Source organism: Amblyomma mixtum, chromosome 2 (assembly GCF_055824585.1).
Source record: "Amblyomma mixtum isolate Tamu chromosome 2, ASM5582458v1, whole genome shotgun sequence".
Lineage (NCBI taxonomy): Eukaryota > Metazoa > Arthropoda > Arachnida > Ixodida > Ixodidae > Amblyomma > Amblyomma mixtum.
Genome location: NC_143013.1, coordinates 73,670,331 through 73,697,377, shown reverse-complemented (window position 1 = coordinate 73,697,377; position 27,047 = coordinate 73,670,331). Strand labels below are relative to the sequence as shown.

The window sequence follows — 27,047 nt, the reverse complement described above, 5'->3', positions numbered from 1 at the left end:
TTAAAGAACCCCAGGTGGTCGAAGTTTCCGGAGCCCTCCACTACGGCGTCTCTCATAGCCTGAGTCGATTTGGGACGTTAAACCCCATAAACCAAACCAAACCACTAAAGCCTCCTTGGTCGCCTTGGTAAGCCCCTCACCGCAGGCTCGTTGAGATTCGGAGTTCAGGGCGCACCTACAGCCATGGCAAATAGACGAAGGAGCGCCGCAATAACGCCGTTTGCGACGAGATGTGCGCAACGCCTCGAGTGCCACGTGCTGCACAGAGTGACGGAGCAAGTTTGACGGATCGTTGACCCATTTCGCCTCCCTTCCGCAGCCTCGCACTGCCGCCAAGCCGAGTGCGTTCCATCTCCGTCCATTCGTTCGTTCGGTTGTCGCGTGTTGTACAGGCCGATCAGCCAAACGCCCCCGAGTCGCGTGAGCGGGGCCGAGCACCTTCACTGTGCTGCACGACGCCCGCCTTGGCTCTCCTCTCGCTCTGGCCTCCTTTGTCTCCATCGATTCGAGCGCTCCAGTCGCCCCTGGTGGTCTGGCCGTGTTGCCTTTTCTCGGCGGACTCCTGTAGCGTGCCCGATGGTGGTGGCTGCGGTGAGGGGGGGTGCCCGTTTCACGCAATTTTGTCGTTAGGCGTGCCTTAATGAGACACTCGACCCCCTCCTCCTCTCCGACGCGAATTTGCTGCCAGACTTTCTAGCACCGTCAGGGGGCCGAAGAGTGACAGCGAAATCCCTGACGCTTCGCCGCCTCCGATTCGGCTCAGCTTGGAACACGTGACCATGAATGGCACGTTCACAAGAGCACCCCCTTTCCGGCTGTATATATACACACTCCCAGTCTTATCGCCTCCAAAAAACGCACACGTGTACTGTGCGATCCCATTGCACGCCAAAGAATTTTAGGTGCTCCAAACTATTCAGAAAATAAATTGGTTTTGAAGAAATTAAAGGCGCAACAAGTGTATCGCTTCTCGGCGAACACTTCAGCCGCGCCGTGAGTGAAGGGAGGAAGATGGGAGTGAAACCAGAATGAGAGAAAGAAGTGCCGTATCGGTGGGCCCCGAATAACTTCGACCACCTGATCTTTAACGTACACTAGCGTCGCGCAGCACGCGGGTGCCTTGTTGCGTTTCGCCTTCATCCAAACGCGGCTCCTGAGCCCTCCACTAAGTCGCCTCTTTATTTCTTCCTTTTTTCACTTTCTGCCCCCATGCCTTCCCTCGCGGCGCGGTTGAAGTGTCCACTCAAGAAGTGAATTACCACTCCTTTCATTTCCTGATATATCCATTCATTATTATACCACTGTACATCCACCGCTCTCGTCGTAAGCTGCATGGTAGGGCCACTGTGAAGCTTGTGCTGCTCTTAATCGTTTCTCTGCGTGATGATGAGAGAATGATGAGAGAGCCGTGAGGTGTGCACGGAAGCCAACGCCAAGCAATGGATGCCTCCCGTTCTCGCTTCCTATTCTGATAAAACCTGCGGAAGAGCGCGAGAAAAAAAGATCCCAATCTGTGAGCTGGGCACCTTCTCTTGTTTGCTCAATCTCATGCTTCTGTTTACTGAAGGTATTTTTTTTTTTCTCGAATCACTCGCGCAATTAATTTTTCGCCTCTCGTACATGTCGTCTTTAGCTTGAAGTTTAGGTGACTGCTCGGCTTCGGCAACACTACATTCAGTAAGTACTTGCAACAGTCAGAACGAAACGAAAAAACTGGTAGGGTTTTAACGTAGTTAAACGTGCGAAAGCATGTGTTCATTCATCGCCTCTTCTTTCTGGCATTTGCATGTGCCCGAAAACGCCTTTCTCCCTCTTCATATTCCTACCCTCTCTCCACTCAGCAGCAGCTGACGCGATGCCCTGCTCCCGTTGGCTACATCTGGTGCGACATTCCTCCGAACTTACCCGAGTTTCCTTCCATTGGCTGCAGCTGGCGCGACGCTCCTCCGAACTAACCCGAGCTTACCCGAGTTACTCCGAGGTTTCACACAAGATTCTTGGTCGGGTTTGACCCCATTGAGTACTGCTTTCGCACTAAAAAATACGGACGAGAAACACGATTGCGTGTCTGAGAGTAATGTAGCATATAACGAAACAAGACACCCTTCGTATGTATTTATAAGCCGCCTGCCTTTCTTTTTATACACAGCTATTCTCTAGCATTTGGCTTTTAACGGCGTTGACGACGGAGAGGTCGCTGCCGCAGCAGCTTCTAGGCAACTCCAAAACGAGCTCCGGATTCCGGGAATGTCATGGAAGAGATGCGCGCGAACCGATTTAGTACCGTGCGCTCTCGTCTCCCCATGGCTGCTCGCGCCCTGTTCCTCCGCATCTTTCTCTTTCACTCTTTCTCTCAGAGAGACCACCCTCTCCTAGCTTGGTTCTCTTCTTGTTCGCCGCCCATAAACTTCGGCTCAGCGCGAGCCGCGAGCTCGGGTGATCAAGATCTCGAGTGACGCCGTCGCGGCCGCCATACGACTCCATTGCTTCTCCCGATCTCGCCGTAGAGATGGGTCTGCGAAGAGTGTGTAAAGAGGATGCATGAGGGAAGGGAGTCTGGTGTATGTGTTTGTATTTGTACGCACTTACGAGTAATTGCGCTCGAAGACGAGACAGAGAGAACGAGGAGTAGAAAGAGCGATAGAAGAGAGGAGAGAGGAAGGCCGAGAGTGGAGGTGAGAAAGTGAGAAAGTAGTGATGAAAGAGGCGCTGCGCGAGCTTAGGCGCGAGCAGCGTGTCATACGATTCCTGCATGAGCGCAGCATCTGAAAGAAAATATAGACGCAGCAGTCGGCGAAGGGAGTCACGTGACTACTGCGATTCCTTTAGACGCGGTGCCATGACGCATGCCGACACGGGACACCACACTGGGGCGAGGAGAAAAAGAGGGGGAGGGTGCGGTTTCGGATTCGGGGGTCCAGCTTTGCTGCGCGCCGGCCGGTCTGGCCATGGGTGTACGGTGTCCGCCTGGTTCCAGCCGCTAACACCGAGAGAGCCCTTGGCTCTTTCTTTCGGTGGGGAGCTGTTGACTGTCATGTACAGGTGCAGCGGTGTGGAAAGGGACAGGCGAGGACAAGGCTTCACCGGCGTACATTTGTTTCGTCGTCATTCCATTTGTTTCCAGTTCGCTAACAGAGACGGGAAAGGAATAAGCGCTGCAGGAAATCCAGCTTGAACCCTTTCAGCGGAATAACCACAGAGGAGCAGTGGGAGACCGCGCTGCGCAGCTCGGACCTGTGGCAGCAAAAGTTGCTCACAGAGAGGGCTGACCAGGTCGCCGAGATCCAAGAGATCATGGCCAGCAAGCGACAGTAGCCCGCCTGCGCCAGAAGGGAGCCTTCCTCTTCAAATACTCTATAAATAAAGGTTATTTTTTCTCTCTCTATGCTTATTCGATGGTCCTTATCAATCTTGCAGCCGTTGCTCTCGCAGGGGAGGCTCCTCACGTTTACGAGGAGCCTCTTCTCTTACGTTTTCTTTTTTTTTTTCTGTTTCAACATTTAGTATTCGCAGTTTTCAATGGTAGTATCCGCGCAACGCCGCGCCCCGCGGCGACCTGCGGCACATGAACGTTCCATGCGTACAGCGGGCGCATGAATTGTTAGCGGATGGTTGCTGCATGCAACTGGAGCGGTTTATCCCGATAACACACTGGCCGATTCTGGTTGGTGATGATGATCCTATATAACTCTAAACGAACAAGATGCCCAATTATATTCTATTTATATTCTTTTTCTTCATTGGCTGAAGTGACGCCACGCTCCCGCTACCGCCGACGTCTGTCAGTTGGTGCTCTGGATGACAAGTCTTGAACGTCTCGTCGCAGTACGGCCGCTCTGCCGTTCTCGGCGGCGGGTGTGTTTCTCGGTCATTACGAGCCTGCATGTTTACTCCTGGGCAGCGGGTGCACGACGGGGCGGGGTCGTGGCCGCGTGGCACTGTGCCCATCCGGCGTCTTACGCGTGACTCGCACAAAAGAAAACAAAAAACTGCCAGTCGAGAATAAGAACACGGGAGAAAGGGTAGAGCGGCCGAATCGTCGCTGGCGATTGTGGAAAGCAAACAGAAACAAAAAAGTGAAAGAAGGAAGATTGAAAAAGAGCGGGAGAAAGAAAGGGCCTGTAGATCCCCGACGTTTGGGCTCTCGAGCGCTTACGGGGGCAGCGCCGGACGTCGGTGGGCGCGGTTGCCGCCCCTGGGAGAGCGTTCTTTTATTTTTTTTTGCCAGCGGCGCGGCGCGCGGGAGGGAGGAGTACCACCGGAGCGGCCGACTCCTCGTTTGCGCACAGCTGGGTCGGCCCTCTAGTTCGGTCTCGTCATGGCTCTGCGTTACACAAACACCAGAACAAATTGACATGGAGCGTAAAAGGAGAAATGCCTAGTTCTGTGGGCACTTACGAATCGCGGCGGATAGTCGATGCTATACCTTCACTCATTCACTCTGGGGCTGCTTTCTGCACACTGCCATTTTGGACTGTATTGTCATACCCTTGGTTCGTAACATGAGATTTATTCGTGGATTTGCTATAGAAGCGCTCTGCGGTAATTCTTACACATACGTTCCTTTTCCCGGTCGAAGTGTGCGTTCGCTTCGCAAACGAGCACCGAGTGTCTGGTCTGTCTCGCTTTTGGCATAAATTCGTTAGAAGCATGCAAACTTCGCGTTGCAATCGGACAAAAAGTGCGGCTTTCCGTCGCCCTGTGTGTCGCAAACTACCTTAAACTACCACTAAATACATATTTACCTGTCTTACACTCATTTCTCTTTATCTCCCTTATTTAAACGACCATTCTTCGCTTTACCTGGGTGCAATATACGCGTTCAGGTGACTTAATCCTTGCTGGACACTTGTTAAGGCAGAACGAAAGCTCTCGGTACGCCTTTCGGCGTTCTCAGGACTTCTCGGTTGCGCTCTGTGCTTTAGTCTGCTGACACTGCAACGGCGACGGCACCGATGCATCCACTGCTATGGGCACCGTTCGAGGACCCAGCCGGTGCTGTGCTCTCGACTCCTCCCACAGGATAGCCTACCTGCGCCCGGTCGTCGGCACTACAAGTCGCCTCGACGTCGTTGCCTCTCTCGGCCCCCTTCGCAAACCTGAGTCTCGGGAAGAACAGAGGTTACGCCGCCACGTTTCGGAAGGAGCCTCGGCAGCGTGCGAGCGGCTCGGCCGTGCTGCTGCTGCTGGGGGCGTAGTCGTCGTACTCAGCTGGCGTGGCTGTCCGCCGCCGCTTGACGGGACGCCGGCTCCGGCAGGCAACACCGTCGGCGGGAGCAGCAGCAGCGACGACCGCTTGCGCGGGACAAATTATAGAGTGTCGGCGGCGGCCCGGGCGCGTCTCGTCCCCTCCTCCCAGCGCCGCTTGCCTGACGAACGGGCCCCAACGCCGCTGCTCTAGAATTAAGGGATTTCTGCTGAGAGGGCTCCGTTGCTGCGCCTGGGCCGCCGGTGGCGGTGCTGGTGGGAGGCACCGTCGACGACGGCGACGCCGGGATGTGCGTCGCGCCCTGCCGCCGCTTGCGCGCTGGGCTCTCCTCGGTGGAAACGCCCGCTCCCGGTGCTTTCTCTCACTCTTTCTCAACATCTCTGCGCCTCCTCCCTCCGTTCTTCTCTCTATCCTTTTTTTTTTTAGTCGTGTTCTTCCTTTTTTTATTGTAAGCCCCGAAAAGAAAAGAAGTAAGAATGAGTGAGCTGCTGTTCCCTCATCCCGTGTCCCATCCAAAGCCTCCCACTCCTTGAAGCCGTGCTTTTTCGTCGTTTTGTTGCCTGTCGGTTCTCGTGTCCCTGTTGAGCCAGCCGTAGTGGGAGAGAGAGAGAGCGCGCTCCTCTTCCGGCGGGCAGAGCCCGCGACACGCCCGTCCGTCGGACGACGGCGACACTGCAAGACCGGAGTCAGCTGGTCCGGCCTCGCCCACCTTTGCAAAGAGAAGCCTAGTGTGTGTGCAGTCGGGCATGGCGTCACCCAGGCGCACGAAGCCGCCTCTCAAAAAAAGAAAGAGATTGAAAGAGGAGAGAGCACTGGTTTTATGCCAAATGCCCTCCTAAAACGAGGGAAGCGAATACAAAGCTTCCGACGACCGGGGTGCGTCATTCTCCCGTGGATCGGCGTAAAACAGCAGGCTCTGCCTTTGGCCGGGCGAGGTCAGAAAGGTCTCGGATGGTGTTCGCCCGTGGCTAGTTGGCGCTTGGAAGCGACGTATTCGCTTGCTTCTTTGTGTTCTTTCACCAGCCGGAATGTCTCCAATGGGAAAGCCAGGTCACAGGTTGCAGGGGGCTGCCTCGGATCACGGGACGAAATTTGCCCGATGATAGACTTCACAGTATGTAGAATGTCATGTATGGCAGGCTACCTGTTGTACTGGCTTCGCAAGATTCCTCTAGCGAAGGGAGGCTGCAGCTGCTGCGGACTTGACGCGTGTCAGAAGGTGATCTAAGAGCTGGTTTCTGTTCACGATGATCGCGTGCGTCTACTGGCAGCTGTCTGCCCGTAAATAGAAGCAACCGAGTGCCGTTGGGCAACGACTGCAAGTCCCTTCGGCATCCGAGGGCAGTGACAGTGAGTCGACCGCGTGCTGTGTAATAATACTCCGGAACTTTCCGAGACCACATTGCCAACAGTTACCGCTGCGTGAATTTCCTAGCCTTACTTCTGATGGCACTACCTTGTCGTTTTTAGTGTGGGTACAACCAGACACCACCGGTAAAATTAGACACGTTTTTGTGCCGGCAATTGGGCTTTGTCTTTTTCCGGAAGCAGTAGCGTCATGGTACTGAGTATGACAGAAGCCAATAGCCACAGAAACCAAGGGGCAAGGGGATTTTTTTTAAATTAATTTATCTATTTTGTGGTGTTGATCAATTTAGAATATTACTGAATATGTTATCGCTTAAAGCTAATTGATTAGAAAAGCAGAAGTAGACATTCCGACTTGGTTCCGCTGATCCAAGTCACTCGTTCCTTTTGGCCTCATAGAACGCGTATCACATTCAGCTCCAAGCCTGAATCGTAACAAGCATTGTGTAAAAAGTGCGCATCACCCCTGTCTGCTGGTCACTGTGCAGGAAGAGGCGATGAGCTGTGACGCCGATGCCTGCATGTGGTACCGGATTCTGGCGCACACCGAGTATGGCGCCAGTGTCTGGAACTGCACGTCGAAGAATCGGTCATGTTTTGATCTGAGACCGGGTGGCACCCTTTTCAAACGTGTCTCACAGGCAAGACAAATCACTGCATAGACCATCGGGTTCCTGGAGACGCCAGGACCTGAACCGGCTATATACTTCCTACGTGCGCGGTGCAGGCGTTGCTATACATATATGCTGCTGCTGGTTCGGTGCAGCTCTCTGATAACCCTTCCGAAGGCAAAGACTTTCAACGTGCAGCCGCTTGCAGGCTGTGTGCCTATGGAAGAGAAAGAGTACACTCACGTTTAGTGGCCCACTTGTGGACACAAACGAAGAGATAAGAATACAAAATCGAAGCCACGTGGGTACGGAGCAAGGGCTGGGAATTACGAACAAACTTTGTACGCAACAGAGCTCGCTCCCTCTATAGCACACTCCAACCGCCTTTCGCCGCACATTGCTGATGGAATGTATCTCAGGTTTTGTGGTCCACATGGTAACGACTCTCGTGATATAGGATAGTAGCGAGTGTTCGACTGACGTCTGCGCTCTTACGCTCGTTCCCTTTTCGCTCAGGACTACGCGGAGACGACGATGAACGAGCTGCTGGGCTGGTACGGCTACGAGAAGGTGGTGGACCGGCGGGACACGCAGGGCCTGAACCTGGGCCACTTCGCGGCCACCAGCTCGGAGGAGGAGGGCAGCGGCCCGGATGAGGAGGACTCGGCCGGCGAGCAGCACAGGCACCACCGACAGCAGCAGCAGCGCAGGCAGAAGCACCATCGCCGCTCTGCCCGCCTCACGCCGTCGGAGAGGTCGTCGAGGGGCTCCGCCGCGACACCGGCGCCGGTCGACGACGTCCTGGTGTGCGCCGCGCCGCAGGTCGGGGAGCCCGGAACCAGCCCCAGGGACGAAGGTGAGCTGCTGCCTGCACGACTTGTATGCTGTTAACCCAGTTAACATCTCTCTTTGTACGTAGCGAAACTCGTTATAACGAAATAGTGGATATAACGAAATAATGCATATAACGAAGGAATGACGATTTCCCTTGGAAGCTCGGTCATCATGGGCTACAGCGAAGCTACGGCTATAGCGAAGTAATCTCCCCTTCAACTTCGTTATAACGAGGGTCAACTGTAGGCCTTTCTTGTGACCGCTTTCTGGGCGTCGCCATATTGCTGGCTCGTCTGTTGTGTGCACTTGGCACGAGCACGCTGGAAGCGGTGACGTGAGCTCCCTGCACCTGTTCGCAACAGTTCCAAGAGCAGGTGTTTTGACACCTGCACGTACCCTGTGGAAACGCGATGGCTTCAACGCGAAGGATACGACACGCAACAACGCCAAGGATACGACACGGAGAAGAGGCATCGACGCCGACGATCTCTATTTTCTCAGCCTTCGTTCCTTGTGTGTGAATCCGATCCGTATAAATTAGCCAGACTTCCATGCTATTGTGGCATTTGTTAGGTAAGCACGCATTAGGACTAGAATTTATTAGTGCAGTTATCAGTTTTGACATTTCACTTTTCAACGATCGACGACATTGGAGATCCATTTTTCTCATGTAAATATTGGTCTGTAGCAGAGTTTCGCGGACTTCCGGCTTTATTGTTCCCGCAGTTCAATATCTGTATGGAGAGAAACCATGGCGATCGCGCCGCTTGTACGCACAGTTTCTCACACATGTGGTCAGCATACGCTTGAAAAACAAGACGGCCTGGATCTTCAACGTACGTCCGTGCCTGTAATGTGCAGGCGCGCCCTATGTCGGTTCAGCCAGCAGAGAAGCGATGCTCGTAGTTTAAAATACTGCTGGTACACTTCCGAATACATAACGTGTGACAGCCCGACAACTGTTGGGTCCAAGCCCCAAATACACTATGTAGTACATGACAAAATGGGCATAGGCGTATACCCTGCGCGTGGCATCAGTGGGCGCAGAAGGCGTTCGGCTGGTGAGCACGAGTACGTGGGTTCGATCCCCGTAAATAGCGGCAGCATTACCAAGGAGCCGATACTCAACGACACCCGACGGTATACTGACGTTTTGGCGCAGTTTACCGAATAATAGTCGAAAACATTCAGCTTCGTATAGTTCCACAACCGCCGTGCCTCGTAGTTTAGTGCTATTTTGGCAAGTTTAAGCGTATTTAGTAAACAGTTTATTTTTTGTTTTCTCCTAAATTGCAGCACGACAAGTACAAATGAGAGGGCCTGAGCATATTCCGCTCTCTGTCAGTGGGGTGGTGGTGGTGGTGAAAAACTTTAATCAAAGAGAGCTTGAGGGTAAAAAAAACCCTGCTGCATGGTCGGTATCCTTAGTCCGGGACACCGCACGACGAGGCCCCGTCTCGCGCCCGCTTGACCAGAGCCCTTTGGGACTCCAGTGTGGAGCAGTTGAGGAGGGCAGTCTCCCATGCCTCTCGGGTGGGGATGGGGGAGGGGGGAAGGTGAGGATTCTGAGTACATGCCCACACCATGTGAAAGATATCGCAGATCTCTCCACAGTGCGGGCAGCGCCCATCTGTGTTCGGATCGAAGTGTTTTGCTATTGCAGGACAGAGAAGGGTTCCTGTCTGCAGGCGCCGCAGAGTTCGCTCCTCCGCCTTACTCAGCCCCTTGGCGGGTGCCGGGTAGAGACGGTGGCTGTCGCAATAATAAATTAGGATTTCGCGGAACCGCAGAAGCGGTTTATGAGCTTCTGAGCCATGAGAGCTAGGATGAGGAGCCCGGTGTGTGAGCGCTCGGGCGGCCGCATCAGCGGCCTCATTGCCTCGTAGACCCTGGTGGCCAGGAGCTCAGATCACTTTTGTGCGAGTTGGATCGGCGAGAGCGCGTCTTAGAATTTGCGAGGCAAGAGGTGATATTTCGCCTGCAAGATAATGTTCACAGGCCCGGCGAGAGTCTGTGATTACCGTTTTCGATTTTGGATCGGCGGCAGCGAGAGCTATTGCGACTTCCTCCGCTCGTGTTGAATTTGGGGCCCGAAAAGATAGCCCATCGACATTCATTCCCTGGTGGACTACGGCAGCCGTGAAGAATCCCGCGGGCGACGGCCCTGTGATGTCCACGTAATAGACGCCCTCTTTATAACCATATTGCCTCTCAAGCGTGCGAACCCGCGCTTGTCGTCTGCCTTCATTTGAAGCCATGTCCATGTTACGCGGGAGCGGAGCGACCAAGAGCATGTGGCGCCACAGCACCGGGATGTTCTCCGTCCCCTCTGGTATGCATGTGTGTTGGATGTGTAAGCGGTTTAGCAGGCGGCGCCCAGGCACCGTCTGCGATAGCCGCGTATATTGGTTCACGAGGTGGGCCTCCCGCAACTCCTGATAGGAGTTTACCACTCCCAACGCCTTCAGTTTGGCGTTGGAGGTAGCCACCGGGAGGTCCAGTGGGGAGGGCATCTGGTCATTGAAGGGCATGTGCGCCACTTCTTGAGAATTCCGCGATATTCAAGTATTGAAATCTGTGTAGGCTGTGCGCCAAGATTTTTTTTTTCCTGCTAGCATTTAAAACGGTGACGTAATCGACGACTAACTTTTAGGCTTCTCCTCACAGCACCGAAGCAGTGCGGACAAGCTCGGTGTGACTTCACGGATGGTGAGATTTCAAATTTCCGCTGCCGACAACCACACCCAGCCATGCGTCGTTGGATGCTTCCGTACAACGCTCGGCACGCTTTGCCTTCGGTGACGTTGGTTTTATTCCTTAAAAGCAAGAGTTTATGCGTTGGAAATGTAACGATACCGTAGATGACGTCATTATGCTCATCCCCCCCCCCCCCCCCTTTCACACACACACTTGGCTCTGTGCGCTGAGGAGAAGCTTGAAGGCCGTAATCGGCAATTACGTCACCATTTCAAATGCTAGCCTTAAAGGAATTGGCATGCTTTACCTGCAAGTTTCGCACATTCGGCCCCTTTAGAGAGAAACTGCATAGCTTTTAGAAATCAACGAGCTTAAGAGGGTCGAATGTGTGAAACTTGCAGGTAAAGCATGCGAAGTCTTTTTGGGCTAGCACTTGAAATAGGGAAGTAATCGCCGATTACAATCCGGACGCCCTTCAAGTTTCTCCGCAGCGCACAACGCTTAAAGGGGGGGGGGGGGGGGGGGGCGTGATGACGTCATCGAATGTATCGGTACATTTCCAACGCACAAACGCCTGCTTTGAAGGAAAAAAACCAACGCCACCGAAGGCAGACCTTGCCGGGAGTTGTTTGGCAGCGTCTAACGAGTCAGGGCAGGGTGTGGCTGACGACAGCGGTAATGTGAAATCATACCTTCCGTGACGTCACGCTGAATTTCTCTGCATTCCTTCGGTGCATTGAGGAGAAGCGCGAAATTCAATCGTCGATTACGTCACTATTTTAAATGCTAGAGCGAAAACACTTGGCATGCTTTACCGACAGCCTATATAGATTTTAATCCTTGAATATCGCGAAATTCTCAATAAAAGTGCTGAAGTTGCCCTTTAAGCTCGTAGAATTCTAAAGACTCTGCAGTTAACCTTTAATGTCGGCGTCTCACTAGGTGGCCCATCGCAGTGAACGGTTCTAAATGTGCCGTGAGGCAGCTTTGGTTAAGGGCGCCATTTAATTGCGCCCGGGTCCTTTCTTTTGAAGCCTGGCCACTACTAATGCTATGCGGCCTGCAACAGATGCCGGGCCATGCCTCCACAGTGAACACGCAGAACGGTCACTGCTTTACCAATCGTGCAACACCCTGATGCGTCTTTCTTGCTTGCTGTGCTATTATTTTACTTTCTTAGTAGGTTGCTTAGGAGACCTTTCGTTTAATGCGAAAGCACAACTTCACTAGTAATACTGAGAAAGCCGATGGGTCTTTGAAGCCTCGACCTTTGACCTTTGAGATGAAATGACTTTGACCCGGTGTGGCCAGGGGAAAGTCACGTGGTACGAAAGTTTAAAAGAAGTTGTCTTGGAGGACAATGTAAGGCAATATATAGGCAAGGTTCAAAGTTCAAGCGATTCTGAAGGACAAATTAAGACAATGTTTGGGCAATAGGGTATGTTCAAAATTCGGCAAGTGCGCTTAGCCACATAACTATGCTGCCAAAAACAAGATGGCCGACTGCGCTATAAAGAAACTACATGGGCTACAGGACAGGCGCTAAAGGTGTGGATAGAATGTAAGAAACGTATTTTGGAAGAATCAAACAAAAAAAAACTAGTGTTTCTTGCTTTGTTTCAGCTGGAAACGCATAGTCAGCCATCTTGTTTTGGGCAACAGTGTTATGCAGGAAAGCGCACTTGCGGAATTTTGAATATCCTCTATAGTCAAGCTAATTCGAAACTATGTGCTTTAGCACGTCATACTTGGTTTAACGGCGTTAAAACTCTTTTTTTCCCTCTCTCGTTCAAGGAAGCCGGCAAATCGCAATGAGAATGTTTTCAGTGACGCTTTGAATGCCCCTTCAGTTAAACAGAAACCACGACGGGTGGCGAACATTTGAGAGAAGCGTTCGAAGTAGTGATGCAAAACTATCGATAGTACTATCGATACTATCGATAGTTGAGTCACTATTGAACTACCGATGGTAAAAGACTATCGATAGTACTATCGATAGTACTTCCGATGGTTCTATTACTATCGATAGTACTTTCGATAGTTCTATTGATAGTACTACCGATAGCCGTATCGATTCTACTTGGTATATACAGCGCCATCGATTCTATAAAATCAACCACGCGTACCCACTGCATCCTAAACTTGGTTTTCCGAGTGTGGTATGGAGGTGATGGCATGAGTAACTGACAGGACTTGCCCGTTTTCGCGGCTTACGCGTCACCGAGCTCTGCAGACGTTCCCTGCGTAAAGTTGCTGGATAAAATGTTAGCGTGCGAATGTCCTAGCTGCGAAGCCTGTGTGCGAAAAGAATTTCTGCAGCGGTTGCGTCAATAAGACGACGTCTGCAGTGCACGATAGTGTCGTGCAAGCCAGCACAACTTATGCTGTTTGTTATTTCATGGGATGCAGTTCCACGTATTTTTCCGAACTGTCCCAGTGCAAAAGAACCACAGCTGGTCGAAATTTGCCCGGAGACCTCCACTACGGCATTCATTATAGCTTGAGTCTCTCAGGAACGTTAATTCTCATGAGACCGTGAAACCAATCAGGTATCACAAATGTTTTGGTTATATCGCTGCCCAACAAATGCATAATATGAATATTGTTACTATCAATAGTCTTACCATCCACAGTTTCACTATTGATAGTCTTGCTATCGATAGCGGTACTATGGCTATTAATACTATCGATAGCAACACTATGGATAGTAATACTATCGTAATACTATAGTAACACTATACAGACAGAACTTGTATGTCGTTTCTTTCTATGTCCTGGTTTTTTGCGCTGTGGTGTCACCACTGAGGATGAAGGTCGGATTCGAGCTTAAATCTATCCCTTTATTATAGTCACATTCTATGGTGGTCACATTCTATTTCCGTGGCGAATTGCCGGGAGAACCTTCGGATTGGGGTCATCGCCCCACCGCATCATGTCTGAATTATTTTGCAGAATACAGCCTTGGACAGAGCTCGGTTATGTTGAGCATTAATATTTTGCCTGCATGTACTATCGAGGACTCAAGTCTTCAGGACGTGCAAAAAGCGATTATGGAGCATAAGTGTCATGTTTTTCAGCAGTCACCTGATATCGCTACCACGCATTAAGCCTCGCAAGTCCGACTTTCATCCTTACAGGCGTGGTCTATAGAGTTAACGATTAATAACAAAGTTGTAGTCCTTGGTTGCGACTTATGCGTTCTGGGGACTTCTGTCCACGATAGCACCTCTCAGCCCCGCCAGTCTTGGGGCCCTCGTCGGTCGTGTTGGCCTGGCCGAGTACGTGCGACTTTTTTTTTTTTTTTCAACCAAAGAAAATGACTACGAGCTTCAAAGCGTTCGTACGCCTTTCGAGCCGCTCGTCAAAAAGAGTTGGCCGATGAAGTCGGCTCGATCTAGGCTGCCTGAATCTACCCCCTGACAGGCTCTATACTTGTCGCTTCCCGGAGCCCGGGCTATCTGGAGCTCGCGTAACGTGTAATCGTATGGAAGAGTAATGGACGCTGTGCACACACCAAGTATATCGGGCGCCTCCTGCCTGGGCTAGCTCGTGAGAATCCACACCCACTTTCCCGCCAGCCGCCTCTTCTCTTCTTTATTTTCTCTCTCTCTCTCTCTCTCTCTCTCTACGCGCTCATTTCGCGAGATTATCCCCAAAAACAACGCCCCGTATTATAAAGCGAAGATCTTAGAGATTGGGAGGGGGGTGTATGGGGGGGAGTACCTATGCCTATCTACAGGATGTGCTCTCGGCCGTAGGGGGCGGGGTGGCCGGGGCCGCGCGGTTGGGAGGGGTTGGTCGGACGAGACATCACGCACCCCCCTCTTTAATCTGTGCCGTACGTGTCGTCCGCATCGGCGCGATCGCGGCCCGACAATACAACCACGATAAAAAGAAGAAAATAAAAAGAAAAACAAGTGGAACGCCTGCTTGACCCCCGCCGGTCTGGAACTTCAGCGAAAGAAAGCACCGAAAAAAATCTAGTCGGGCCACGTATATATAGAACGCAGTGTTCGCCTGCAGTGTGCCTATAGAAGGGGAATGTGTTGCGAGGGCCGCCGGAGAATTCCGGAGTGACGCCCTTCAGGAACCGCCGCCCCTCTCTGGCGGCGAGCACGCCCACAGCGGTATCGGGTGTGCGTGAACCTCCGCCAGCTTCACTCGACGAAGGAAGAGCGCGCGCATCCCACCACCGCGAGGTGTATCGGACGGCCCGGGCTTACGGGGCGGGGTACGCGATTTCTTGTTCCTTGTATCGCAGCAGGCTGGCTGACACGGCGTCGGCAGATGTGCCGGCCGGTCGCCGCCCAATCTCGAGGGGAAAGGCGGTAATTAAGAAAGCGCGGCGGAGGGGTAAAGAGCCCCCCCTTGAACGGAGCCTCCGGTTTGCGCCGAGCCGCTGACACTCTAGCTTGGGCGGACGGGGACGCTGGCGGACGCAGTGACCACTTGTGAGACAGCGGTGTCCGCTCGCGCCAAAGCACTTGGTTGCGACCTTCGCTTGTATGAGCTTTGTTGGAGCAGTGCTGTGTAATAAGCCGATGGGGCCTCTCTTGGCTCGTGCCGTGTACTCGGCGGTGTTGACGCAGAGCTGGGAAGCATGCTGGCACGTGGACACTCGAAGATAGCAAGGTGGTCAGTTTTCGTAAATTGGCAAAAAATTGCCTCCTGTTGTCTTTTAGGAACGAAGGATTCCTCAGCGGTAGCACAGATCGTCTGATGAACTCGCGCTCTAAGCAAGACGAGAGATAAAAAAAACAGAGAAGAAACGCGCAGTGTGTGTGTGTTTGTGTGTGTGCGTGCGTGTGTGTGCGTGCGTGCGTGTGTGAGAGAGAGAGAGAGATTTAACGCGAAACCGTTAAGTTGCTTCTTTGTCGTTGACCTTGAGCGAAAAATCCGCGAAAAGTCTCCAGAGGAGCAAACTAGGAGGCAGGTGGGCCACCTAGGTCACGTGACCTTGTGGTGTCATCACAACCTGCCCACCGGATTGGGAGCAAACTGCCCACTGTGGCAGGTGCTGGTTAAATTAATGATTGGTCGCGAGAGGTTGCTCACCAAGAGCAACATTTATCGCACAAGCCCCACCGGTGGCAGCACCTGTCATCGCAGGGCAGTGGCGCATCCCTTAACCGCTGCAACACTGCGCAAGGAGTGGTATGAGGACTCCCAGGGATCTATGAATGTAAAGCAGAGAATAACCAATTCCGCTTATATGGGCATTAACCCATTTGCTATCGCGTCATACCCTTAGGGCTGATCTTAAGTGTTCCCTCCAATTATTTTTTTTTTCATTAAACTCCCTGTTTAAACTCTCCACACCAGCATTGACAGGCTGCAAATTATGTTGGCAATGCGAGAAAATGGGCTAGTTAGTACTGAATTTCTTGCGTTATTTCAAAACACCACGTTCGATTCTTTGTCTCTCTCCGTTCGTCCGCGTTTTGCTTAAACCCAGCGCTTTCAAGTAACGTGCAAATTGCGTGCTTTCCTCTTTCAGCGATGTCGGTGACCTCCTGTTCATCACTGAAGAGTGCCTGCCATATTTACTGAATTTTACTGTTGTTCTGCGGATCTGCCACAAATGGCTGCCCCAGTTATATTTCTTCTCTTAGTATTTCCTTTCCCATCCCCTCATCCTATCCTTTTTTTTTTCCAGTGTCTATACGTGAGCCTCAGCTCGCGGTTTTTTCACACACTCCCCGTCCTCGGTTCATTGGCTGTTTTTTTTTACGAAACGGGCGTCGCCAGGCGTCACCACCGTCGCGTCCGTACCGGTGACCTTTTCACGTCGCGAACGTGGGTATGGCAAAGCTCCCGACTGTGCAAAAGAAGAACGACAGTAAAGAGCAGAAAGAGAGAGAGCGAGCGAGCGACGTATGCATGAGCGCCCAGTTCATCACTCCAGTGTTCGATTTCCACCTCGCGGCCGCCGCACGACAGAAAGAAAAATCGGTCCGCCAGGCGCGCACAATCGTGCCATCTCCACGCGCGCGAACCGCGACTGGTGTGAAGGGGGAGAGGGAAAGAAGGATAGCAGCGTACAGGCGGCACAGAGAGAGGAGAAGAAAGGGAGAGAGAGAGAGGGGAAAGAGACTGCTCCAAACCTCGCGGCAGCGCGATACACGGCGCCCGTGGCTGCCGCCACAAAGGAGCGCATATAGTTAATCACCGCCAAAAAAAGAGGTGGGCGACTGCTCATTGATTAAACGCTAAACGCGACGCAACGCCCACCCCGCGCTGGCCCCTTACCGACGCGCACGTTCAACGCCCCCCCCCCCCCCCCCCCTCTCCTCCCTCACCTCCTCTCACCACTTTTCTCTTTCTCTTCAGTCATGCGGACACGTTTCTTTCTTTCTTTCTTTCTTTCTTTCTTTCTTTCTTTCTTTCTTTCTTTCTTTCTTTCTTTCTTTCTTTCTTTCTTTCTTTCTTTCTTTCCTTCTTTCTTTCTTTCTTTCTTTCTTTCGCATTCCGATGTAACTTCCATCCTTCCGTCATTCTTTCTTTGTCTGTCCGTTCGGCGTGTTCACTATGCGCTTCGAGTATGCTTTTGTGCCGTTCACGTACCAACTCGCGGACTCGCGCCTTGTTGGGTGTCGCGGCGCCGATGTCGGGTATGTAACCGAGTTTTCCTATGGGGGCGACGCGCACGAAGCCTCACCATAACTTTTTGTCGGTCAGAATGCGTGGCCGGGTGAGCGATTGCTGGGCGCGGATCCGCCTGGCTCGGCGTGTCGCGAATTGCACAAAAGGCGGCGGGACGCGTGCCGCAACGCTGTGGCATGCGGGGCTTTGGTGGAATCTCGGAGAGGCCTTTCGTCTATGTCGCGGAGCAACGTGTTGGGGCTGCGTGGAGAGGGTTTGGAGAGCTCGGCGTTGCCCAGCACATCGGTGGATGAATACTTCATCTTCATCATCAGCATCAGCCTGACTACTCCCACTGCAGGGCAAAGGCCATGTCCCTCCAATTAACCCTGTCTTCGCCAGTTGCGGCCACCGTATTCCCGCAAATTTCTTAATTTCATCCGCCCATCTAACTTTCTGCCGTCCCCTGCTACGTTTCCCTTCTCTTGGAATCCACTCCGTTACCCTTAAGGACCAGCGGTTATCGTGCCTTCGCATTACATGCCCTGCCCAAGCACATTTCTTACTCTTGATTTCGACTAGGATATCATTAACCCGCGTTTGTTCCCTCACCCACTACGCCCGCTTCCGATCTCTTAACGTTAAACCGATCATTTTTCTTTCCATAGCTCGCTGCGTTGTCCTTAACTTAAACTGTACACTCTTTGTTAGCCTCCACGTTTCTGCCCCATAGGTGAGTACCGACAAGATGCAGCTGTTGTAGACTTTCCTCTTGAGGGATATTGGCAAACTGCCATTCATGACCCAAGAGGACCTGCCATATGCGCTCCACCCCATTCTTATTTTTCTAGTTATTTCCCTCTCATGATCCGGATCTGCGGTCACTACCTGCCCTAAGTAGATGTATTCTCTTACTACTTCCAGCACCTCGCTACCAATTGCGTACTGCTGGTCCCTTGCTAGACTGTTGAACATTACTTTGGTTTTATGCATGTTAATTTTTAACATGCAGAATACTTGGGCGAATACTTACAGAGCTGAAAGTTTAAAAGGTCATTTGTTCACATTTAAGATATGCCTCCGAGGAAATACAAAAGGATAGATGCAAAGCATGCCTCCTGACGACGCCTCACCGCGGCTTCACATCAGCACACTGGTGACTAAACGGCAAATCATATACACAATGAAAAAAAAATCTCTTTATAAGAAAATAACATATTTTAGAGTAGGAAACCTAATCACAAACAGAAAAGACAAAAGAGAAAGGCAGTCATAAAATCTGAACAAAAACAGAAACATGACACCGTTAAGTCCGAAGTGTCTAACCAGAAAAAAACGCACACTGCTAATAAATAGCAAAACGAAAATCATCTGAGGCCATCTGCGATCATCTCAATCTCAACTATATGACAGGCAATTGGCAAAAAATACTGAATTTCTATCAAGTTTGGAGTTTTAGGGACGCAGGTAACCACGCAGTGGGTTGGTCAAGTTAGCCATAACTGAAATAATTAGTTATTGGCTCTTTATTGAGGATAATTGAGGGCAGTCACAAATGGGCGAGATTACTAGCTGAGATGACAGCTCTTGACCTAACTTCGACTCTTGGACTTTGAAGTTTGATCACTTCGACTCTCAACTCATCTGGGCTCAGCCACTCACCTCGACTTACGACTCCTCTGGGATCACCTACTCCGATCCACACCATCTGAGATCACCCATTCTCTTTGACTCATGACTCATCTTGTTTCACTCGCTTGTACTCACGACCCATCAGGCCTCACCCGCGCTGACTCACGAATCATCTGGGATCGATCACCTACTTACTTTTACTCATGATCTGGGGTCACCCTCTCAGTTACCTTATCACACTTGCAGCACTGACTTCGACTCACGACTCCTCTGGGCTCACCCAATCCGACTCACGACTCATCTGGGATACCTCCCTCACCTCGACCCATGACTAGTCTGTATTTTCTCCCGGTTTCTTCGACTCACGGCTCATCTGTGCTCATTTACTCTTTTCGACTCACGACTCATCTTGGGCTCATCCGCTCGCTTCAACTCATGACTCATCCCTGTTCACTCGGACACAACGACTCACGGCTCATCTGGGTACACTCATCTGACCACTGAGTCATTTCGCGCTAGAGCTGCATGTCTAAAGGATCATTTAGCGATCTGGCAAAGTTGTGCGTTTAAGGGAACGAAGGTTGCTTTTATGCTACGCCTCTTTTTTCCCCTTTTTTCACTGGTGGGATGTACCACGCCATTTCCATGGTTCTGTGTTTCTGTCTATTTGTGGTCCTTCTTTTTCCCCTTTCTTTACCGTCCTCTGGTCTCTACTGTGCTCTGTTGTCTAGCTTTTTGAATCGGGCGTTGTCATTTATAACGCGATTCCATTGCCACCAATATATCACATACAAAAAAACAAAAAAAACAACCCACTCATTATAAATCAGCACGGCCGCAAGCGTTATAAGAATCATAAATACGCACAGAAAAACAGGCATTCTCAAGAGGCGCATGGGCATCATGCACTGGTGCGCCTAATCGGCTTCAGGGACATTTTTTGAGCAGTTTCCATAATCTGAAACAAGGAACCAATGAAGTCTTAACGCGATTGCATTAAAAGCCTCATCGAAAAAAAAATGTCTCTCGGTCATGGAATGCGCTCATTGGTTGGAGGGCAGTGACGTCACCAGAATGGATGATTCCCATTGGCTGGAGGAAAGAGACGTCGATTCCGGTAAAGGCATGAAGAGCTTCTTATGCTATCGCATTTACAACGCAGAATGTGATTCGGCGCCGCTGTTAATTTTTTTGCGCACACAGTTACACTCTTGAATAAATGAGGTCGCTCCCCCCCCCCTCCGCCTCCCCCGCCTTTGCGACAGACTTTACATTATATATGCTTCGAAAAACTCACTATATAAGCTACTTCCGGGCCGCCACAGTGCTGATCACGCGGGCAGGCGCCCACCAATTCGTCTTAACGAGCGCAGTGCCTTACAGCGAGTCTTCTGACAGAAATAATTATTCAATTAATCTCGCGTTTCCTCATTTTCATCAGATCCTCCTCCATGGTAATTCTACACCCCCAGGGCGAAAAAAACGCTCAAATCATTCCTGGTAATGCTGCCGTGCGCATGCGCTTTCTTTTTGCCTTTTCGCGCACGCGTAATTATCGGCGCGCATAGGGGGCGTTTCTCGGCGCTCGCTGTACGCACGCACCTATACGGCTGGTAAGACGATATAAAGGCGCTCCGCACATGCGAGAAACAAGCATGAAACGGAAAACATGGGGGCGGGGCTGTCCGGGCCGCTTGCAGCGAGCGAGAGAAATTAATGACGTCACGTTACGACGCCCAATCTGGATAGAATGAAAAAAAATGATTGCGTGCTAAGCTTGCCGTTTGAGGTTCCTTTTTTCTTTTTTTTTTTGCGTGATCCATCGTTGGCCCTTTTTTTTACGCCTCTTTTTCCTCTTCCTGGCTGCCAACCGCATTTTGCCATCTTTTTGTGAGTTCTTTTTCTTCTCGTGTCCGGTTCTCGAGCTACGGTCTCTGCTTTTTTCATTTCCTTCATTCTTTCTTCTGTTCTTCTTTTTAGTCCGCGTCTTCCAAAGTTTTTGAGCCTGTGCTGAGCTGCGGTGGCTGTAGCTTCGTAAAGAAGGCAAAATGAGCGAAGAATAAAGATGAAAAAGAAAAAAAAAAGAAAAGGCTGGTTTGAAAGGCGAGCGCGACCAACACGCTACGAGCAATTAACTCGCGATGGGCTGGTCTTGTTGGCCACGCCCCAACCGGTGTAAAGTTTCGGCGGAGGGAAAAAAATTCGACAACAAAAAAGGAACCGGACGGTAGAAAAAAAAAACATCAAACTTGCCAAAACCACACGCTGTGCGGCATCGGTACACGCAGTGTCGTTGTTTTGTTCTTTCTTCGGTTTTCTTCTTCTTTGTAACAGCCTTCACTCGCTTTTTCCCTTCTTTTCTTTTTTACTTTTAGCATCTCTATTTCTTTTTCCTTTGGTGAAGCGCTTTTGCGTTTCGCCACGGCTGTCTTCTCCGAGGAGCGAGCGCTTATGAGCTAACGTTGTTTTATACAGCGTCCACAGCCGGAGCCGCTTCAACTGCTTCAGTGAAAAGAGCGGGAATCTGCGCTTTCGCTGGCTGGAACCCAGCTTAATTGCTCCTCACATGACAAGACGCACTGCGCGCCATTGCGAAAGTTCGTATTTTCATTTTACGAACGCTTCCCCTTTGAGCTGAGCTTCAGTGTAATCCGGCGGCACAGCTAGCGTGACTCCCGAGCCATCGCGTGGCCTAAGATCAGATAGAAATAATAGGAAGCAGATAGCTGAGGTAACAAAGAACTAGGTCACCATTGCGCTCAACCGCGTGAAAGTCGTCATCGCTGCAGAGAAGCAGCTGCCGCTGTGCGCTAAAAGTGTAAAGATAGGAAAGAAGTTGCAAAATATCGCCTGTCTTTGCAGTACGCACAGCTGTACAGCTTAGCGCACCTGTGTTTAATGCAGCTGCTCTGCGCTATGTGAAAAACAAAAACAAAATAAAGTGCTAAGCTGCGGTGCTTAGCGCATAAATTTGCAGCGATAACCGGTTTACTGCGCGCTGTGCTGCACTGCTTTCTTTCTTGCTCGCATAGCTCAGAGCAGCACAATAAACATAGGCACGCTATGCTGTGCTAAGTACAGTCTTTCTCAAAAGTAACCAGGCTCAATGGTTTGCTTCTCATTCGTATAACAGAGCCAGCACGGCTTCCCTAAAGATGAAAAAGTTCTTTGAAGGTAAGAACAGGGGTTCTTCTTACCATACCAGAGGTTTAGACCTTGAGGGCTGGCATAATAGCTTTAATATACGACTGAGAAGAAAAACGTCCAGCCTGGTTACTTTTGACAAAGTCTGTACGTACACTCGCAGTCAAAACTAAAGGGAAGGCGACTTTGTAAAAAAAAAATTCTTTTGATCTAAAGCATAATGATCCATGCTTGTTGGTGCACAGTGCAATTAGCAAAATCACAATTAGGCTGCACATACGTATTCAAAGAGCCGCCGCGGTGGCTCAGTGGCTATGGTGCTCGGCTGCTGACCCAAAAGACGCGGGTTCGATCCCGGCCGCGGCGGCTAGAATTTCTTTGGAGGAGAAATTCTAGAGGCCCGTGTACTGTGCGATGTCAGTGCACGTTAAAGAACCCCAGGTGGTCGAAATTTCCGGAGCCCTTCACTGCGGCGTCTCTCATAGCCTTAGTCGCTTTGGGACGTTAAACCCCACAAACCAAACCAAACCACGTATTCAAAGATGCATGAATTGAGGGGCCAATGATTAAATTTTTTCTTGAATATTGCCTTCCATTTACTTTTGACGGGACCTGTACAGTAAAGACAGGGGACATTTAGCAACTCCATTTTTCTTTATTGCTTTTGCGCATAGCAGGGTGCGCACGAGCGGCGTGACCCACCTGCTCCTCTAGCGATATAACTTGGGCCTCGGGAATATTCTGGCATGGCGCCAAGTCCGGCTTCCACCACCTGCTTTGATTATGTATATCTTATCTTAGCCATCTGCTTCTCCTTGGTTCTATCTTATTTTGGGACTCGCGATGGCTCTGGCGTCGCTGCAGCTGTGCCTTGGGTGCACACAGATGCTCGGCTCAGGGTGGACTCGGTAAAACAGGTCTCGCCGTAAAAGCGAAACAGCACAGCACGCAGTAGAACGGAACTCGTAAGATATTTATTCGCTAAGCAGCAAAGCTTACCACTGTCTTTTTTTTTTTTCGTCGATTCACCTTTGCGATCGATATAGGGTAAATGTACAGGTAGTAAATGAAACGGACCTGGAGGAGGACGGTAAGGAAAAATAATTAATCAGAATAATGTTACTTCGGCCTGCACGTAGGAGAATGGGCCGGGCTTAGGAAGGAAGTCTTGAGAGACACATAAAATCCAAATTTGTGTTTGCTAGTCGGGCATCTTTGCCTATATTGAGGTGTTGTAATATTTTAGCTAGGCGTGTAGAACCGAACCCACCATATATAGGATCAGGCTGCATCTGAGCCAGGCGAGAGCGCATGATCGTTATAACATGGTGCTACTGAAAAAAAAAAAAAAGGAAACATGGTAGGCGGCCCACGGTGCTCGTATAAAAGCGGATTTACCCAGTGGTCGCCAATATATCCTGCAGCTATGCTGATTATTCCCGAGCTGAGTGCACTTTCATATTTCGGGTAAAACCCAATTGCGCCCGATTCTTACACACCGAGTAGATTTCTAAAAAAAAAAAAAAACTGCGCTTTGGGGAAGACCTAATTTGCGAGAGCACACAGCTGAAGACAGCGCACGGAAACTAAATTATGTCGTATGCTTATACTATAGCACTGTCCTCAGTTAATTATTGATTGCTCTAAACTTCTTTTAACGGCTTGGTATCCACGACTTCGCTTAAAATGAGGTTCCAAAAGTACGTGGGAGGGGAGTCAAGGAGGTTTGCCAAAGACTGCTACCTTAATGTTGAATGAGAGTCTTCGCAAGCAAAAAAAAAAAAAATAAGGAGGAGATGCGCGTGGGTGTAGTTATGTATACCATAAAAAAAATTGCAGTAAATGAAAATATAACAGATCTTTAATTTGGTTAAGAGGTTTTTTATGGAAGCTGTCATCTAAATATTATTTAATAAAATTATAATCAAAACGACGTTTCACGTGCCGCACAAAATCGAGCACTAGTATTTCTCATCTTTTATTCCAAATCGAAACAGACGGACTTCCGTTGGAGATGTTCTCTTCCAGTAGTTAGTTATCATTGCCAGGAAAATATTACGCCAAAAAATGCGAATTATAAAACTGGAATAAACCGATCTGTACTCAAATTTGAACACGAAATATAGCGGCTGATTTGTACTTCTTGAATATCAAAAAAGGAAAACTGCAGGGTGCTAATGTTACGAAACAAGAGGCTCGGGCCAAAAATGAACACAGCCATCGGCGTGTAGCCTGCAGAAGAGATTCATTCGCTAACTGCACCATCCGCAGTGCATCTTTCAACTCCCGTCCCATTTGAAAAATAGAACAAAGAGGGTCCTAAAATAAGAAAAAAATTTATATCGTCCTCTCGTTACAACAGCTTTTTCTGCAGTATTACGAACTTTGCTGTCGCGACAAGACTTCGTCTGTCGTTACGACAGGGGACTGCACAATACGACAAGAATCCTGCTGTCATGACAGAGTTTCTGTCGTCAGGTCCCAAAATACTACAGGAAAATATGCTGCGACTACAAAAAATTTTTTGCGTCGTTTTCCGATAGAGACGCGTTTCGCAAATTTCTGGAGCCGACTCTTTACATGCGATCATATCCGACTTTCGACGGTTTCGTGACGGAAGATACTTAACACGCGTTATAGGATACATTACTAGGATGCATAGGTCTTTTTTCTCACGAGGTATGCTGCACGCGTTTCGATCTGCTTCATTAGCAAAAGCTTGCGTCAGATATATTTCTGTAACTGCACTTGTGATGTTCTCAGGCCGGAATCCTTCAAAGATCCGGCCATCCCACTATACCGGGTGTTTTTTTTTTAGAAGGTCCAAAATTAAAAAAAAAAGGCATATTGCTTTAGATTTATTTTAGCACTGGGGCTATACTGGAGGCTACGGCGGACGCCAGGCAAGAGGAAAACTGGTTTAATTAGTTATCTGATGAACTAAATATGTTAATTAACTTTTCTAATTTTTGTTTTAGGGGGTATGTTGTATTCGCAGAATTGGAGAACGTCCTCTAAACAGTCCAACCGAGAAAAAACAATTTTCATTAAAAATTTTTCCCGCACTTTACGAGGCGCGAAAAAGTCACCCTGGTAGGCATCTTCACACCGTAACTCTGCGGCGGGAGCGCCTCTGACGTAGTTCACTCCGCCCTGCGCCTTGCGTCACGCGTCCCGGACTGGCGGCCTGCGCTATCGCTGCTTATCTCGCTTCGCTCCGCGGCCTCACGGAATGCCGCGTTGGAACAAAAACGCACTGGCACAAAGCGCAGGGCGGAGCGAACTACGTCACAGGCGCTCACAGACGCTGTGTGACAGTGTGAAGCTGCCTAGCAGGGTGACTTTTTCTCGCTTCGTAACGCGCGCAAAAAATTTTTTCATGAATTTTTTTTTTCTTGGCTGGACTGTTTGGAAGACGATCTCCAATTCTGCTAATAAAACATATCCCCTAAAATAAAAATTATAAGAGTTAATTAACGTATTCAGTTAATCAGCGAACTAATTAAAGTAGTTTTCCTCTTACCTGGCGTCCGCCGTAGCCCTCAGTATAGCCCCAGGGTTAAAATAAACCTAAAGGAATTTACCTTTCTTTAAAAATTTTGGACCTTCTAAAAAAAACACCCGGTATAAAGCGCGGACGGCCCTATAGCTTTCTTTAGAAGCCTATTGACTAGAATAAACTCGTGTGAAGTTGCATTCATTCATTCATTCATTCATTCATTCATTCATTCATTCATTCATTCATTCATTCATTCATAGGTGCTGAACACGATGTCGCGGATGAGCTCGCACCGCGGCGAACTCGTTTCCACAGGGGCGAAGTGCCAAAGATGTCCTTGTGATGTGCGATCTCAGTGCACGATCTCCAGGTGGCGAGGCAGTTACTGCGTCTTTCCTTTCCTCATCGGCGATTATAATAACTAATTTCCTTCTTTACGCGAGTCTTGTGAAGTGTATATGTGAGGGGGACAGATAGAGATAAGAAGTGTAGTCGTCGCGTGCAGAACGAACGAATGACATTCACTTGAACTCCTTGTTCGACTTCAATTATTACACATCTCACTGGTTTGCGTTCCTAGCAGGAATCTCATCAGCTGTCTTTTTTTTTATTTATTTATTTTCCCTACTGACCACGCACTCGTTCGTCTCCGTTCATACTCGCAGCGACAGCCTCAGATTTTATCTTACTTTATATATCTTGCGCCGTACGCCTTACAGTTCACGCGAACACGGCTGAGGTTAAGTGAAGGGGACAAATATTACTTTCTTTTTAATCATCATCTATCACATTTCGCACTTTGCGTTTAATTCTTCTTTTTGCTTCTCACTTCGGGCTCTGTAAGACACGCAATAATAATTACAGCGCGATCGATTTCAGGGGTCATTACGCGGCACTCGTTGCGCAATTAGAGAGGCGTATCCGCTCGGGCTACCCCATCATCTCCGCGCGCATGCATAACTAGCTTAGAGCAGCGGAATATATATCGCCACGCGTTGGCGAGCTTTGCATGTGGAAAACATTATCAAACACAGCTTATCCGACGCCATTTCGCCGTATCTGATAGCAGCATCGCATTTCATGCAATGACGGAATCGCGCACCCCGCGGTTCTCTTGAAATATAGGGTATTAGTGAAACCTCAGCGAGTTGGACCGCTGAAGCGTTACTGGAAGGCGAAACTCGAGGAGAATGCCGTTACGAAAGGAACCTTCTGTTTGAATCGTTGTGTTCAAATTTCGGACGTCTACCTGTGGAGCTTGGAACTCGGTGGCCTTAGAGTCACTGGAAAACATTTCCAGTCACTCTATGCGGTCTTCGATGTTTTTATGCTTTATATCATGCCCCTTGGCTCGAGCTGTTACAAAATCGAACAGCGCGATGCGTACAAAATAGCGGAGAAGCCGTTGCTGATCCTCGCGTTCAGCGTTGCAATTCTAAGAGTGTAGCCGTCCAATCTATTTTTATCTGCA

General features: G+C 49.9%; 1 protein-coding gene across 1 annotated transcript in view; it reads left to right on the top strand.

Annotated features, from left to right (window-relative positions):
- Positions 1-27,047, top strand: part of LOC149359743 (uncharacterized) — a 143,875-nt gene that overhangs the window by 61,086 nt on the left and 55,742 nt on the right. Inside the window, exon 2 of the mRNA XM_089571873.1 lies at positions 7,705-8,044. Coding sequence (XP_089427999.1) covers positions 7,705-8,044 — 340 coding nt within the window. The remainder of the gene's footprint in view (positions 1-7,704; positions 8,045-27,047) is intronic.